General features: G+C 44.4%; 1 protein-coding gene across 1 annotated transcript in view; it reads left to right on the top strand.

Moving 5' to 3' along the window:
- The window catches only part of erp44 (endoplasmic reticulum protein 44), a 31,760-nt gene extending 16,674 nt beyond the window's left edge, over positions 1-15,086 (top strand). The window contains exons 5-12 of the mRNA XM_061227741.1: positions 1,063-1,247; positions 1,793-1,908; positions 2,258-2,315; positions 3,868-3,984; positions 7,640-7,751; positions 8,340-8,481; positions 13,570-13,672; positions 14,311-15,086. Of these exons, the coding sequence (XP_061083725.1) occupies positions 1,063-1,247; positions 1,793-1,908; positions 2,258-2,315; positions 3,868-3,984; positions 7,640-7,751; positions 8,340-8,481; positions 13,570-13,672; positions 14,311-14,418 (941 nt within the window). The 3' untranslated portion in view covers positions 14,419-15,086. The remainder of the gene's footprint in view (positions 1-1,062; positions 1,248-1,792; positions 1,909-2,257; positions 2,316-3,867; positions 3,985-7,639; positions 7,752-8,339; positions 8,482-13,569; positions 13,673-14,310) is intronic.
- The last annotated feature ends 451 nt before the right edge of the window (positions 15,087-15,537 follow it).

Raw genomic sequence — 15,537 nt, 5'->3', positions numbered from 1 at the left:
GCTTTGTTAACCGTTTCTGATGTGAATTGTGATTTGAAACTGAGCAGACAAGTTAAGAAAGTGAGTGTTTATAATGCTGAACATAGATGTGAAAATCTAAAGCTGAATCTACACTAGAAGCATGAGCTGGGCCTAATTTTCACATGAAGCCAACGACTGGCCTGAAGACTTCATGTCCAACCGTTTCATTTGTCGAAAAATGTATGCCTGAGAGGGACATTTGTTTGTGGAATGCAAAAAAAAAAAAAAGACCATCAAACAACATACCAATAGCTCCCAACAAGCTGATTGGTGCCCTGCATGGAAGCCTTTCTCCATTGAGTTGCGAATGGGTGAATGAGAGGCAGTAATTGTGAAGCGCTTTGGGTGAATGTGCTATCAAAATGCAATCCATTTGCCATTTGATATGTGATGCGAAGCTGTACGGAGAAGCTGATGCTCTCTGCATGGTTAATGTTGTGATGCCAATCCGTCCATCCAGCTGTTTGCACAGGGCAGCACCTGGGGCACGCACCGCGTTACTGTGAAAGACCTGTGCACGGCTTCCCTTGCAGCAGGCAGGCTACAGCCAAACCTTCTGTCTGGGCAGGGGATCAGCTCTGTTTCTACTTGTCAGGGAATGGCATTATAGCAGTGTCTAAACTGGTTTCTCTGGGGGAAGCTGGAGATGGCAATGGGATTCTTCTCACTGGTTTTGATGACTGTAGCTCACACCTACTTTTTATCTTTCTCTTTCTCTCTCTCACTCTCTCCCTCCCTCCCCCTCTCTTTCTCTTTCTCTCTCTCCCCTCTTTCTCTCTCAGTTCAACTGAACATGCTTCATAGGAATGAGATTAATTCAGTAAATATTGCCAAAGCATTATATGTAAAAAATAAAATTAAAAATAGAAAAAAACAACTGAAGTTATGAGTAGTTACTCTCTCAGGTTGTGACAGGCTGAAAAGTGGGGCTGTTGACCTTCTCGGAAGGGAATTTGTTCTAAAATGTGGAAAATGACTACCTTTTTCACTTGTAAAGGTGTGGTGTTGACATTGCTCATTCTCTCTGTTTCCGTCTGTCAGCCGACATTGCGCAGCGCTATCGCATCAGTAAGTACCCCACCCTCAAACTCTTCCGCAACGGCATGATGATGAAGCGGGAGTACCGGGGTCAGAGGTCGGTGTCGGCCATCGCCGACTTCATCCGCCAGCAGAAGGTGGACCCAGTGAAGGAGCTGCAGAGCCTGGAGGAGATCACCACTATTGACGTGAGTGTGTGAGTGTGTGAGTGTGAGAGAGTGTGAGAGAGTGCGAGTGAGTGTGCGAGTGAGTGTGCGAGTGAGTGTGCGAGTGTGAGTGCGAGTGCGAGTGCGAGTGCGAGTGCGAGTGCGAGTGCGAGTGCGAGTGCGAGTGCGTGTGCGTGTGCGTGTGCGAGTGCGAGTGCGAGTGAGACAACACATGCACTCATATTTATGAACATGCTCACATATGCACTCAAATGTATGCACACACACTGAAATATACACACAAACACACATGTATGCACTGTAATATACACACATGCCCACATATGCCCTGAAATAAGCACACACGCACACACATGCACTGAAATATACACACACACACTCTGAAATATACACACATGCTCACGTACACACTGAAATATGCACACGCACATGTATGCGCTCAAATATACATATACGGCACATGCAGTCAAAAACGCTCACAGCATTATCGCACACTGACAGCAATGGGGTGTCTATCTGTAACGGTGGCTGAAATTTTCTCTCTGTCTCTCTTTCTCTCTCTCTAGCGAAGTAAACGCACCATCATCGGTTACTTCGAGGGGAAGAACTCAGATAATTACCACACGTTTGAGAAGGTGGCCAACATCTTACGAGACGACTGCATCTTCCTGGCTGCCCACGGGTCAGTGTCCTGCGTCAGATCGGCACAGTGTTGAGCTCACGCACGTGTGCACGTGTGTCTGCATGGATTTATGCATGTGTATACAGGCTGTCCTGCACCCATACTTTCATAAACAGATAGCGATGATTTATTTATTTGGTTTGCTGTCTGTGTCAAAGCAATCGTTTTGAAAAAGTAAGGAAAAAAGCGCAACACTGCTACTTTACAGAGTCACCACTTTATTGGCAGACGTGCTGACCTTTCGGCACTAGGCCTTCATCAGAGTGATGTGTCAAAGCAATCACCTGTGCTGAGCATTGGGATTGGTCAGTGGATTGATCTCAGAGTTCATCTTTTCTTCCATTCTCAGGGAGATATCCATGCCAGAGAGGTTCGGTGGGGACAATGTGATCTACAAGCCAATTGGGGTGAGTGTGCCATTTACAGTGCAGTCCGTATGTATTTGGACAGTTGGTACAGTTTCTGTTCTTTTGGCTCTGTAGTCCAGCACAGGTTAAAGTGCAGACTGTCTCCTTTAAATTGATGGTATTTACATCCATATCAGGTAATGCGTTATATGTAGTCCCCCCTCCAATTTTAGGCGTCCAAAAGTAATTGGACGGTTCGCAGCTGCTTCTGAATAGTGCAGGTATAAGAAAGCTTTCAGTGTCTTGTTTTCGCTCTGGGCTTTTGATTGCCTTTAGTGTTATTGCCATTGGTCAACATGAGGCCCAGGGCGGTGCCAACAACAGTCAAGGAAGCCATTATGAGGCTGAGAAATAATAAGAAAAAAACAGTCAGAGATATTAGGTTTTCCAAAATGAAGTGTTTGGCAAATTATTAAGATCGTGCATTGTGCATTTTGATCCATCCAATGCTCTAATATTGAAATATTCAAACGTAGCCTTTTCCTCCTAAAGCACACTGTTATAATCTGGTTTACACATTCAGTGCAAGTAATGATTCCTGCAAAGTGATTGATGTTCAAGCGCAGTTTCAGGTTGGAGCATTCATATCAGTGAAATGCCTGTTAGTTTATGCAGGGTTTGTAGGTTCTCACTCGTGAATATTCATGAGAAGGAATGCATCTGTATTTTGCTTCAGTTGGTTTGTTAATTAACAAGTCTTTCAATACCAGTCCAGGTAATCGATTACCCGATACATGGTCCTTTTGGTCTGATGCATGTCCAGATAATCATACACCTAGTTGCTCTGCATCTTGGTCTACTGGGGCTGGCATTCAGAAGCCATAATGTAGTTGAGGAGCAGCATCTGAACTCCCTGGCTGTGGCAGGCTGTGTTTTGAAATGAGAACTACTGTCAGTCAAATAGATGGTGTCTCATTTTACCTACAGGCATGGTTGGGCGGTTGATTCTCTGTGCACAGTTGCTCGCCAATATTATACTATATTGCAACCTTTCTCGCACATTCCTGCCAGGAATTTTATGGCTCATAGTAAACTAAAGAATGCTGTGAGCTCCATCTGTGCATTGTTTGGCCAATCCCACCATATAATTTGGAGAAGACAGTGTTTGCTATTTGATGTATTGGCCTCTCGCATAACCAACGCATGACTTCATCTTCACATTAACAAATCCGTGTTATGTTCAGGTGCTTGGATAGTCTCGTCTCTGCAGATATTGTTTGCAAATGTATCTTTCTTCCAGTTATAAAACTACTCTGCATGTTGCTGGTTTTAGCATATCCTGTGTTGTCCTCTTCTCCTCTTTTGTTCTTTTGGTCTGTTATGTCTCTCTCTATTCCTCTCTACCCCTGTGGTCTCTGTAAATGGTCTCCATCTCATGCTCTGTATGCTCCACTTTTCCCTGTCTCTCTGTATTTCCCACTTTCTGTGTTTTGTAGCTCTCTCTTCCTTGTATCTACTGTCTCTCTATTCTGCTTTCCCTCTGCAGTCCAAATTCAGTCTCCTTCTTTCTTACCCACCTGCTTGCTCACTCACTCACTCTCTCCTCTTCCAGGAGAGTGTGCCAGACATGGTCTACCTGGGTTCGCTCACCAACTTTGACCTGACGTATGCATGGACCCAGGACAAGTGTGTGCCCCTGGTTCGCGAAATCACCTTTGAGAATGGCGAGGTACGTGCACAACCCTACCCTTCCCTCCGATATCTGCTCACTCAGCAAACCTCTTCTGGTTTTTATAGTGTACCGTTATGCGCAACGGGCAAATTAAAACAGCCTTATTTGAGCTTTCACGCTCATTTGGGTAGTTTCATGTCAATTCAACAAATCTTTGGACCACATCCTCACAGACTTTAATTAGATGTAGCATGCTGATTTGACCTTATAAGAAACCCCTGCAATTGAAATTACACTCGTCTCGGATTATTAATCTTGGAGATATGGGCCAACAAAGTTTGTGCTAATTCACATGACTCCATGGTTTCTCCATTACTGTAGGTTGTAGAAAAATGGTTCTTGTATCACTGATGGCTTAGCCAGCTCTATCTTTTACACATATATTATGTTCACTCCACAATGAACGGTAATAGTTATGAGTGATTATAATCTTGAATTCTGATTTGAAAAAAAAAAAAACCCTATATTTTAAAATAGACACAATTTTCACCAAAGTTAGCCTATGATGTCAATGCCATCTCCAGGAAATTTGGTCTTGGATATTTCAGTCATTGTCAAAATGTCATTACTTATCTAAAGCAGCATGTCACTGTTTTGGATCATTAATTCCTGGTTTTCCGCCTTCCCTTTACCTGGGAGTCCTGTGAATACAGTCTGGCCAATCGGTAACACCAATTACCCAGGCAGAAAGAAAAGCTGGGCTGGATTTGGATTTGAGGGTCAGAGTTTGAAATGGAAGCATATACTTCAGTATACAGTATACATTACTCATAAGATACATTAGACTGCATAAAAGTAGAAATTGCGACATATTACATTTTATTTTTACATTTTTTCTGTTGTCAGTTTACATCTTGTTTTTCATATTTTTTCCACTGTTACACAGATGCATTAATGTTAAAGCAGGGATCAAGTCCAAAACCAGCCCTGGTTTTCTTTTCTCCTGTGTAATTAGTGTTACTCATTAGCCAGACTGTCTTCACAGCTGAGTCTCAGCTAAAGGCAGGGTGGAAAACCAGGAATTGGTGATCCAACACCGTGTGATGCTGCTGGTGCAATTGGGCCAACCACGAGGGCCAGAAGGCCGGGTTTGCTCTTTTTGAGAGTATTTCATAGGTTCCAGTACACCAGACCTTGCTCAGTAAAGTAAAGTATTTAAATCAAAAACAATTACGTAATTGACCAAGGTCTGCACAGCGTACCTCCAGGGCTTCCTCAGGTTCATGTCAGGATGCAGTCTATCCCACCTCAGCCACTCGCATAGTCACTCAGACGGCCGAAACCCTCCCTCCCTCAGATATCCACTTGCTCGCATAGTCACTCAGACGGCCGGTAAGAGGCCTCTCTCCCGCTGCTCTCCCAACACGTCACAATGTACTCCGATATTTCTGCGTCCCGGCCTGTTCCTCCGACCCTCTTCTGCCCATTGATTTTCACCACTGTCCTTTTCGTTCGCCGGGCCTCTCTGTCCGCCTCGCATTGGCAAGTGCCCGTCCCCATCGATCCTGGAGCCTCGCCGCACAGGCTGGGCTGGGGGGGCATCGAATTGTCTGGCTCTGCCCTTTACCGACATGCGGCGCTGTGACATTTCTCCGTTTCAAAGAATGCGGGGATTTCAGCGATGGCAGCAGCCTCGTTTCGGGCTTCCAGGCTCGGGGCAACCTCGGTCGATTTGCTGCTTTCTTGCGCCGTATCCCTGGCCCCTGAAGGAGTCGGGCTCTTTGATCTGGAATGCAGCGTGGACCTCCGACAGCAGAGTTGAGCAGGGGGGGTGGGGGGTGTGTAATGGTATTACCTCTGCCGCCCCCTGTATGCGCTGTCAGGGCAGTGCCCGGGACGCAGAAATAGTTCAAAGTGAAGAGGCAGTGCCCGTGCACCCTGGGCAAACAACAGCGCGGTTAGCTCGTTAGCATGTGAAAGGTGAGTGACGGATGCTCGCCCCGCAGGGCCCTTAGTGTACTTTTCCCACCGGGCCCCATCTCCCAGAGGGGGTGTGTATGTGTATGTGTATGTGTGTGTATGTGTGTGTGTGTGTGTGTGTGTGTGTGTGTGTGTATATGTGTGTATGTGTGTATGTGTGTGTGTGTGTGCACATGTGAGCGTGTGTGTGTATGTGCGTGCATGCATGTGGACATACGTGTGTGTGTGTGTGTGTGTGTGTGTGTGTGTGTGTGTGCGCGTGTTCGTGTGAACATGCGTGCCTGTGTGTGTGTGTGTATATATGTGAGTGTGTGTGAACATGTGCGCATGTCTGTGTCTGTGCGTGTGTGTGTATATATATATGTGTGTGTGTGTGTGTGTGTGTGTGAACATGTGCGCATGCACGTGTGTTTTTGTGTGTGTGTGTGTATATATGCGAGTGTGTGTGAACATGTGCGCATGCACGTGTGTGTGTGTGTGTGTGTGTGTGTGTGCGTGTGCACGTGCCCCAGGCCTTGTTTGCTGAGCAGCATGTCTGGGATCGCTGCCTCGCACTCCTATTTGTGCATCACCCAGCAACAGTCTGTCACTTAAACATGCGCTCGCACACACATACACCCCTCTCCTGACCTCTCAAAAGTGACTTTCTCGCCACCCTTTCCTCCAAAGGCATTTTTGAATGCTGAAAACAACAAATTACATTATTGTGATATGGGTAGTCTGTTTCATTTTTATAATGAAAAGCAAAAATTGCATGCAGCAAGCTCCAGTGTGACCAACACTTGTTTGCAGTGCCAAAAGTTTCATGAAGATATGAAGATGAGATGAATAGGAAATTTGTCCAATGTAGGAAAAATAACATCTACACTCGCACTTCCTTGAGAAAGGCTTTGCCTACACATTAGGCTTTGTGTTGGTCCAGGCCCATTATGTAGAAATGATTCAGTAAACTACATTTAAATTCCCCTATTCATTGTAGGTGCTCTCCCCATTCCTACTAAAATACTGTATATCCTGCTCAGCTACACTTCTCATGCAATTTTCAACAGCATTTATCTCAATAGCTTCCCATACGGGAACTAACAGAAGAATGAATCTCACCAGCAGGATAAGATCTTGCAGGCAAATGTGTATACGCAAGCGAGCAATTTGGGGTTAAGGGCCTTGCTCAAGGGCCCAACAGCTGTGTGGATCTTATCGTGGCTACACCGGGACTTGAACCAGGTTCCGGGTCCCTGTCATGTACCTTAGCCACTAGGCTACAGGTTGCTACTACTACAATCCTGGCTCTCTGCATGATTGTGATCAGACTGTTTTTCTGTGTTTTTATCGTCCTGTGTTTCTGCATAGCGTCATCATGTGCCACCCCCGGCTCGTATATGTCAGCACGACCCCCGCCCAGTCCCCCGGACCTTTCGCTCGTATATCATAGCACATCCAGTTCCCAAATTAGGCTGCTGAAGAATTCACATTCACGTTCGCGAGCGTTATGTTGTGAGGGTATATTAGCAGTATACGCCCTGGTAAAACACTTTACAAGACCGCATTGAGAAAGTGTTTGGCAATTAATGTTTGGAGCATTTTATTGGGATGTTGATGTGTGGCAATCCTGAAACGACGGACGTGGTGTGACAATGGTTGTGTGACAGGAGGCTGGAAGCAAACGACCAAAGGAGGGAATGAAAGGTGATGTTCCTTTGTTCTGCTCTCACCCCCCCCCCCCTAAATCCAGGAGCTGACTGAAGAGGGGATCCCCTTCCTCATACTCTTCCACCAGAAGGAGGACCCTGACAGCCTGGAGAAGTTCCAGCATGAGGTGGCTCGACAGCTCATCGGAGAGAAAGGTCAGGACCGTCGGTGGCCTGTAGGGGGAGCTCACAGAAAGGAGGGGACCGTTAACATGGTGCTGTAGTTGCTGGGTCATGGTGTGGAGTAGAATGATGATTAGAGGCTACTAAAGTATATGTTGAGTTGAAAGAAAGCTGGGAAGCTGAAAGAAAGCTTGAGGGCAGCCTATAGCGTAATGGGGGCAGCCTATGGTGTAGTGGCTAAGGAGCTTGACTGGGACCAGGAAGCTTGGTAGTTGATGCCCCAGTGTAGCCACAATAAGATCAGTGCAGCTGTTGGGCCCTTGAGCAAGGCCCTTAACCCCACATTGCTTAGGGGTGATTGGCCCCTTCTTAGTTTAATCAACTAAGTTGCTTTGGATAAATCATCAGCTAAATAACTGGAATGTCATGCATAGGATATTAATCATGCCACACTCTTCATCTTTCTGTCTCCCTCCAACTCATGTCTCTCTCCCCCCTACCCTCTCTCTCTCTCTCTCTCTCTCTCTCTCTATCTCTCTCTCTCTCTTTCAATCTTTCTCTCTTGCTTTTCTGTTATTCGTCTTTCCATCTTTTTTTCCTCTCTCTCATCCCCACCTCCAGGATCCATCAACTTCCTCCACGCCGACTGCGACAAGTTCCGCCACCCCTTGCTCCACATCCAGAAGACCCCCGCGGACTGTCCGGTCATCGCCATAGACAGTTTCCGCCACATGTATGTCTTCCCGGATTTCAGCGACTTGGCGTAAGTTCCACGGGCCTTCGCTCTGCCACTTCTTTATTTATTTATATTATTTTATATTTTCCCTTCGTAAAGTTTAATTAAAATTTCTGAGGTGCCGTTTTTTTTTCTCCTGTTCGCCTGACGGTGTGCTGTCTGTCTCTCCCGGGACCGGAGGGACCGGGGGTTTTAATCGCGGCTTAACAACTGCAACCCCGGGGGTTATCTCCCTGTTCCGAGCACCTGGTGATTAAACCCCAATTACCATACCCGCCGCTAACGGGGCCTCGTGGCCCGAGCAGGCCCTGAACCTCGGGACTCCCCCCAAAAACAAGGGATTCAATTAAATTAGTTCCGCGAGCGTGCAAAGTACTCGACTTCAGGTGGGGAGAACGGAGCTAAACGTGGTGAGGGGAGACTGACTCGCTTCCTTATCGCAGACTAATTTCTGACAAATGGCACCTCTTTGTGTGCTGTTTGTCATTAGCGCGTGGAACTCGCCGGGCAATATCAACAGCCCCAGTGAGCCGGGCTAGCACAGCCTCCATTCTCGCATCTCTAACTTTTCATGCCTGCTTGAGCAACATGGGGTTCGAACCCCTGAATTACCGGATAGCTGCACTTGAAACTAGTACATTAAATTGCAAATGGAGCTTTTTAAAATATCAGAGAAATGTATTGTACACGCAGTCATAGTTTTCTATTCTTATAAATGTCACACCTGCACAAAAGCTGTAATTCACATTTATTGCTTTATTGGTATGCCGTCAACGCGCTTCATGTAATTTCTCTGAGCCGCACTTTCAGAATGAAGAAGGCCGGAATCAAACGGACGAGATTTAAAATAGTTTGAGGGAAAGCTTAAGAGTTTTTACAATTTTCACTAATTTGGCATGTGCATGGTAATCTAATGTAGACATATCTGGCCACCACAGCAGGGCCTTTGGTCATACAGAGGGCATTACTTTTGAGTAGCCTTGGGGTCTGGCTTCAAAATTGTCCACCTCCCCCGTGCAACTTCCTTAATTTCATCAGATACTTATCTAAAGCTCGGACATATATATTCCATACACCCAGCTCTGTTTCTGTCTCCTCTACTCTTATCACAGAGAGTAATACAATTGCTGAAATGCGCTTCTTGTGTCTGCCTCACATTCTCCTTTGAAAATGTATTTATCTAATTGGCCAATCGTATTCGGAGCCATGCCTAATACGTGGAGAGTTTATGACCTGGTGCTTATCCCATAGCTAAACCTGGACCCTTAGATCTCCTATCTGAGACTAAAGAAAAGCCCTGTTGTCTCCTGACTTGAGTATTAACTGATGTGCCCACCAGCTGTTCCAAAGCACTTGCATATTTGTCATATGCCAAAAAAGATATTCTTGTAATGTCTGCCAAGAAAGCGAAAAGGTTTCCCCAAGTAAATCTGATAATAATCTCTTCTTAATCTATTACTTCGAATCATAATTGGAATTTATAGTCACAATGCAACATTATGTTTAGAGATGAACTTAAAAATATGAATTGCTATGAATTAAAATAATTGTCTGTCTGTGTATATACTGTATATTCACCATCAAAAGTATTGCCACCCTTGATAAGGATGAGCAAAAAAGATTGTATGAAATACACAATAGATGATTGTGGAGAGAGAATAATACAATTGTTATGTATACCAAAAATCACTCAGAGAATGTCTAATAATTCATCATAATTTTATGATCAGATGTGAGCAAAATTGAGCTTTTTGGCCATGCATGCCAGTTGTGGGATTGGCATCGAAAGAAGGGTAAGTATGTAAAAATAAATCATACCTGCGGTGAAATTTGATGGTGGATCTTAAAAAATCCTAAATCAACTAATAAATTATTAACCAACTAAACGGCTATTTCCAGTCTCCATCTCAGTTTTCAAAAAAAAAATTGTGGTTTCTATTGAAGAGGGCACATTCTGTTCTGAGGAATGGTCAAGATCCCCTCCAATTTATTTATCTCATCAAACACTTTAGAAGATGCTGTAGAGGGTAGTGCCATCCTCACAAAGGTTAGTATGAAAGAATATACTTTTTCAGCATCTTTAGCTCATTCTTGGATGAACTGCCCCTTTAAGAATTGGTTAAGAACTGTAAAAAAAAATACTGACCTGGATCAATGCAGGCAAACACATCAATAAATGGTTTCATTTAATGCAGTTGCGCCCTGATTTTGCCACAATCCTTTGTCGGTTAAGCCAAGATAAAGCCAGCTCTTTAAAGGAAGTTGTATTTTATTTGTCCAGGTGAGTCCCACTGAGATATAGATCCATTTCTAGGGGGATTTGGCCCAAGAGGTAGCAGAATGAACAATAACACAGCATAAAATACAATTAAATGCAACAGTAAACGCAATACAAAAGCAACCCTAAAACAGTTATGCAATTAAATCCTTTCAGAATAAACGGTACCGGTTTAATCTGGTGCATATAGTCTGTTTTGCTTATGTGTCAGGACTGTACTGAAAATGAGATATTACTGCTTTTTCTTTATAATTCTTCAGGACGCTCTACTCAGAACAGTCTTTGTGCTTAAAGGGATAATCCACTTTCTGGGTTTTTGTTTTTATTTTATTTTATTTTTATTTTTTATTGTTTTCATATTTCTGTTTTACAGCTGTCATGGCAAAGTTGTTGAAAAGCGTACAGATACACACAGGGACTACCCAGCCTCTAGCCCTGTCAGTGAGAGAATGAACCTGTCAGTGTCTCATGAAGCATGTTTTAACCTGTTGTACTGTATATGAGCATATAGTTTCATTATGCCTTTTCCTTGGAAACTTGGTCCCAACTCACCAATAGGCTCAACATGCCATCACAGTGTTTTAATGATGTTCTTTATATATTTTTTTTATCCAGAAGAAAATCACAGTTTTTTGTTTAATTGTTACTTTGTTGCTTATGTAATGATGAAAGATATTTGTATTGTATAATATAACTATTATAGAAGGCTTAGTCTATGCTACAGGTTCATACCCTTTTTGGCTCACATATTCCTGAGGCTGTTTATCAAACACGAATATACGGTACTGTGCATTTTTTTAACTAACAAAACACATATGTGTCTTTACCAGGATGCTGACCAGCCTTTGATAGAAAAGCAATCAATTCAGCAGCCAGTTGCAAGTTTAGGAAAACAATTAAGAAAACAATTACGTTGTTAGGTAACAAACTAGTGAACCATATTTACAAAGGCTTTCTTCAAATTCAAAAGCTTTGGGGAGTTTATTTCTGCGCTGCTCGTGTCCGTTTGTCCATCTCTTTTTCTTTCCCTGCTGCTGGTATAATGAGGCTTTAAATGATACATTTGTGTTGCTTTGAACAGGTCAGAGTGCTGGCGCATGGCAGCCAGCAGGGGGTGAAATACAATGGGTTCCTATGGGAGGGGGCTTTAAATACAATGGGTTCCTATGGGAGGACATTTGCACATGATGAATTGCTGGCAGTAGGTGAGGGTGGCGGTACAACCGGACCGGTAAAGTGCAGGAGCACCGTATTTTATCAATTGTGTTAAAACAGTGGGAATTGTGAAGCTGGGAAAAGGCAAAAATATTCTTTGCAAAGGTTAGTCTCACTTGCAAAGGGCAATCTCACTCTTTAAAAAAAGCTCCCACCTACCACCTTATCTATCAAAGCAAGAACGTATCTCACTTTTTGAACTTTAAAAAAAGGCATTGTGGCTACATTATACACTGAGAACCTACAAATGGTAGTAACAGGCCTTCTCCACAGTTTCTGTGTATTTTGCTGGTGGTGGTGAAACTTCTGTTCTTTTTACTTATTACGGTTCATAATGCGGTTGTAGAATTTTCATACAATTCGTTTAGTTTATCACTGACATCAATTGGCGCATGTTCAATTGTTTTGTTGTGTGACTCATACGTTTCTTAAGAAGAAAAACTAGTTATTGGAATCATGTTTTGAGTGCTGAATTGATCAAAGCTGAATGTCTGGATGGGCGTCTCATAGCAACGATATCACTAACTCCCGGTCGAAGTGGTGAGATGGCACATTATGGCCAGGTGAAAATGTCTGTGAGCGTTCCCCTAACAGATAGCCTGCACCTCGCTGGCCTCAGACGCGGTTGCACACGGGGTGGTGGGGGAATTAGGAGGGGTCCTGGGGGGGCCTTCTACGCCGCTGCGGCCTTTGCTCCTGTGACAGCCGGGACTACCCAGGGAGCCCCGGGGCCGAGATGTCATCGAATGAACGCGGGTACGGGGGGCTGGCGGGCGGATCTGCACAGACACCTCGCAGACCCAGCTCACCGGGGGGCCCCTGGGCTCCTCCTCTCTGCGCGTCTGACAGTTGATAGATAAAATGGATCGTAGCCGGGGCTGGCCGCTGACAGTCTGATGATGGGGGATTGAGGGTTGGGGGCCGGGGAGGTTACTGGTGGTGTCTAAATTGATTGCATCCTCTCTGTGTGCATCTACGCTAAGATAGCAATTACCAGCGCTCCCGAGAACCTTTTTTCTGGAGCCGTCGTGTCGATCGGTTGATCCAGATGGTCTTTATATTCATATCCTCTTTGATAACGGTTTTTGTGTGTTCGTGTGTGTGCCTTTTCATGTTTACGCAAACATAGGTCCTGACAATAGACTGTAGAGAAATATGGAGCAAATGCCTGTTACGTCACCCACTGACTATCCATGGGCTTGTGAAAGGTGTTTTGAAGCCTAGGAAGTCAGGTTTACCAGCGCCACATGTTATACAGTTTGCAGCCAGAGATGGCGCAGTAGGGAAGCCAATGCGGCTCCTCCACTACGCGTGAGAGAGAGTGATGTAATCTGTCCCTCATTTGTCCAAATTGAGAAAACGTGAATTAGGCAAGTGGAATGCCGTTGCTCCTTCAAACATCAGTTCGAAGCGACGTCAGTTACAGACATAGCAGATGCGTGGCAGATGGGGAGAGGATCCACAGTCCGATCAGGCTGCGCTGACGTTTTATTGCTCAAAAGAAAGATTGAGAGTTCCTAACTACTCCTAGGAAGGAAAAGAGAAAACTGGGGAAAAATAAGCGATTGGAATGAGCCCCTGGTTTTGGCAGCTTGGTCCTAACACTGTCTCTCTCTCTGCAGGGTTCCTGGAAAGCTGAGGCAGTTTGTTCTGGACCTGCACTCTGGAAAGCTGCATCGAGAGTTCCACCACGGCCCAGACCCAACCGATAGCACTCCAGGCCAGGTGAGCTCCTCTGTGGGAGGGAACGCACCGCATACGGTGTAATTCCTGTCTTTAGTTACCATTGTAACTTGATCATTGTTGTCTTTGCACTTTGTTGTGTTATTCCTAGGCTTGGTAGCCTCCAATGCACTCTTGTTCAATGCCTTACAAGAAAATTGGGTATAATTTAACAATGATTAGTTCAATTAAGAGACAAATCAGGGTTGGTTTGGTCTAATGCAGCAAAGTGTGAACTGAATGCATTGGACTTGACTGACAGTGGAACAGGCAACCCTTCAGCAAAGAAGTTTATTTTTCTATTTTGTGCAGTAAATCTATTTTTGCATGGATTTACGATAAACAACTTGACTTTCCGAATATACACTCACTATGGACTTTGTTAGGAGCACCTGGACACCTACTTATTCGTGAGATTATCTAATCATCCAATTGTGTGGCAGTATACATCAGAACAGTAATTCTCAGAACATCAACAGCGAGCAGTCACAATCGCACACGTCAGTCTGTTTGAACGGCCAGTTTGAGTGCCACCAGTTGACCTTGCTAACCATAGCAATACTGTAACATTCTTGAATGATTTCTTGATGTTCTTCACTTAAGGCACGTAATATTAAATTAATTTTCTTTCATTTTTAAAGGAGGAAAACAAAGAGGGTCCCAGCAACCCCCCTGAAAGCTCCTTCCAGAAACTGGCTCCAAGTGAAACACGCTACACCATCCTCAGCAGGGACCGCGACGAGCTGTAGCCCAACACCTAGACGGACGGACGGACAGACAGACATGGGGACAGCAGCACAGTAGAAAAGCATCATCAGTCCCACAGCAGGGGAGGGGGGTCCGACCTCGCATCAACAACGGGAATAACCTATATTTTCATAAATCTCGACGTGTACAAGTTTTATTTTGGATAATATGGAGGAAAAAAAACAACCGCCAAGAAGAGGTTCTCTGGGGAGGAGCGTTGGGGTGAGGAACCAGGTTTTGGGGGGGAGGGGGGGGGAGAGAAACCATTTTTACTTTTATTTTTGGAGCTTGTAAATATGTTTGTGCTGAGTGGGTCAGATTCTATGTGATCCTAATCTAAATTAAATGCTGAGTTTAGTTTTTGTTTTTCCACATTTTTTGTCTACAAAGTTTTTTCTAAGAAAAATAAAATAAAAATCAAGATCAAGAGGAGACGGCCGCAGATGGGTCAGTCCGCTCGACATGAACGAAACGGTCTTGGCATTTAAATAACTCAGTACAGTTCCGGATCCGTTGGTGTTGCGTTGAAAGTCGCTGGGGAGCGAAACCATTCATTGTCCAAACTCTCCAGATTGAGTGCCCATACTTTTAATCTGTATTTATACATATGTACAGTTCCTTCCCTGATATCCACAGGTAATGATGGTGTATCATTGCAGCCCATTCCACTTTTGGGGGGGAGGGAGGGAGGCGGGGGGGGAGTCCATTTTTGAATTGTCATCTCAAAAAGAGGAAGGAAAAAACAAAAAAGTAAATTAAAACATTTTACAAGATCTTGTGTGATGTGTCCTTTTCTTGCATTTCCTCATTTAAAAGGGCAAGAGGAAAATGGCTGCCCTGTTCAGTATGACATTTTCATAAATTACCATCTTTGGTTATTTGTCAGAATGGATTCGACAGAGATGGAAATGGTGCTGTTAGAATAAACCTTGGTTAAATTATCCATCCTGTTGTTGGTCAGGACAAGAGATGGGGGATGGGGGGGTGAAAGGATTACATAACATAAGTTATTTAGCTGACACTTTTATCCAAGGAGACTTACAGTTGATTAGACTAAGCAGGGGCCAATCCTCCCTGGAGCAATATGGGGTTAAGGACTTTTCTCAAGGGCCCAACAGCTG

This window comes from Conger conger, chromosome 1, assembly GCF_963514075.1.
Source record: "Conger conger chromosome 1, fConCon1.1, whole genome shotgun sequence".
NCBI lineage: Eukaryota > Metazoa > Chordata > Actinopteri > Anguilliformes > Congridae > Conger > Conger conger.
This window is presented reverse-complemented; position numbering and strand designations above follow the sequence as displayed.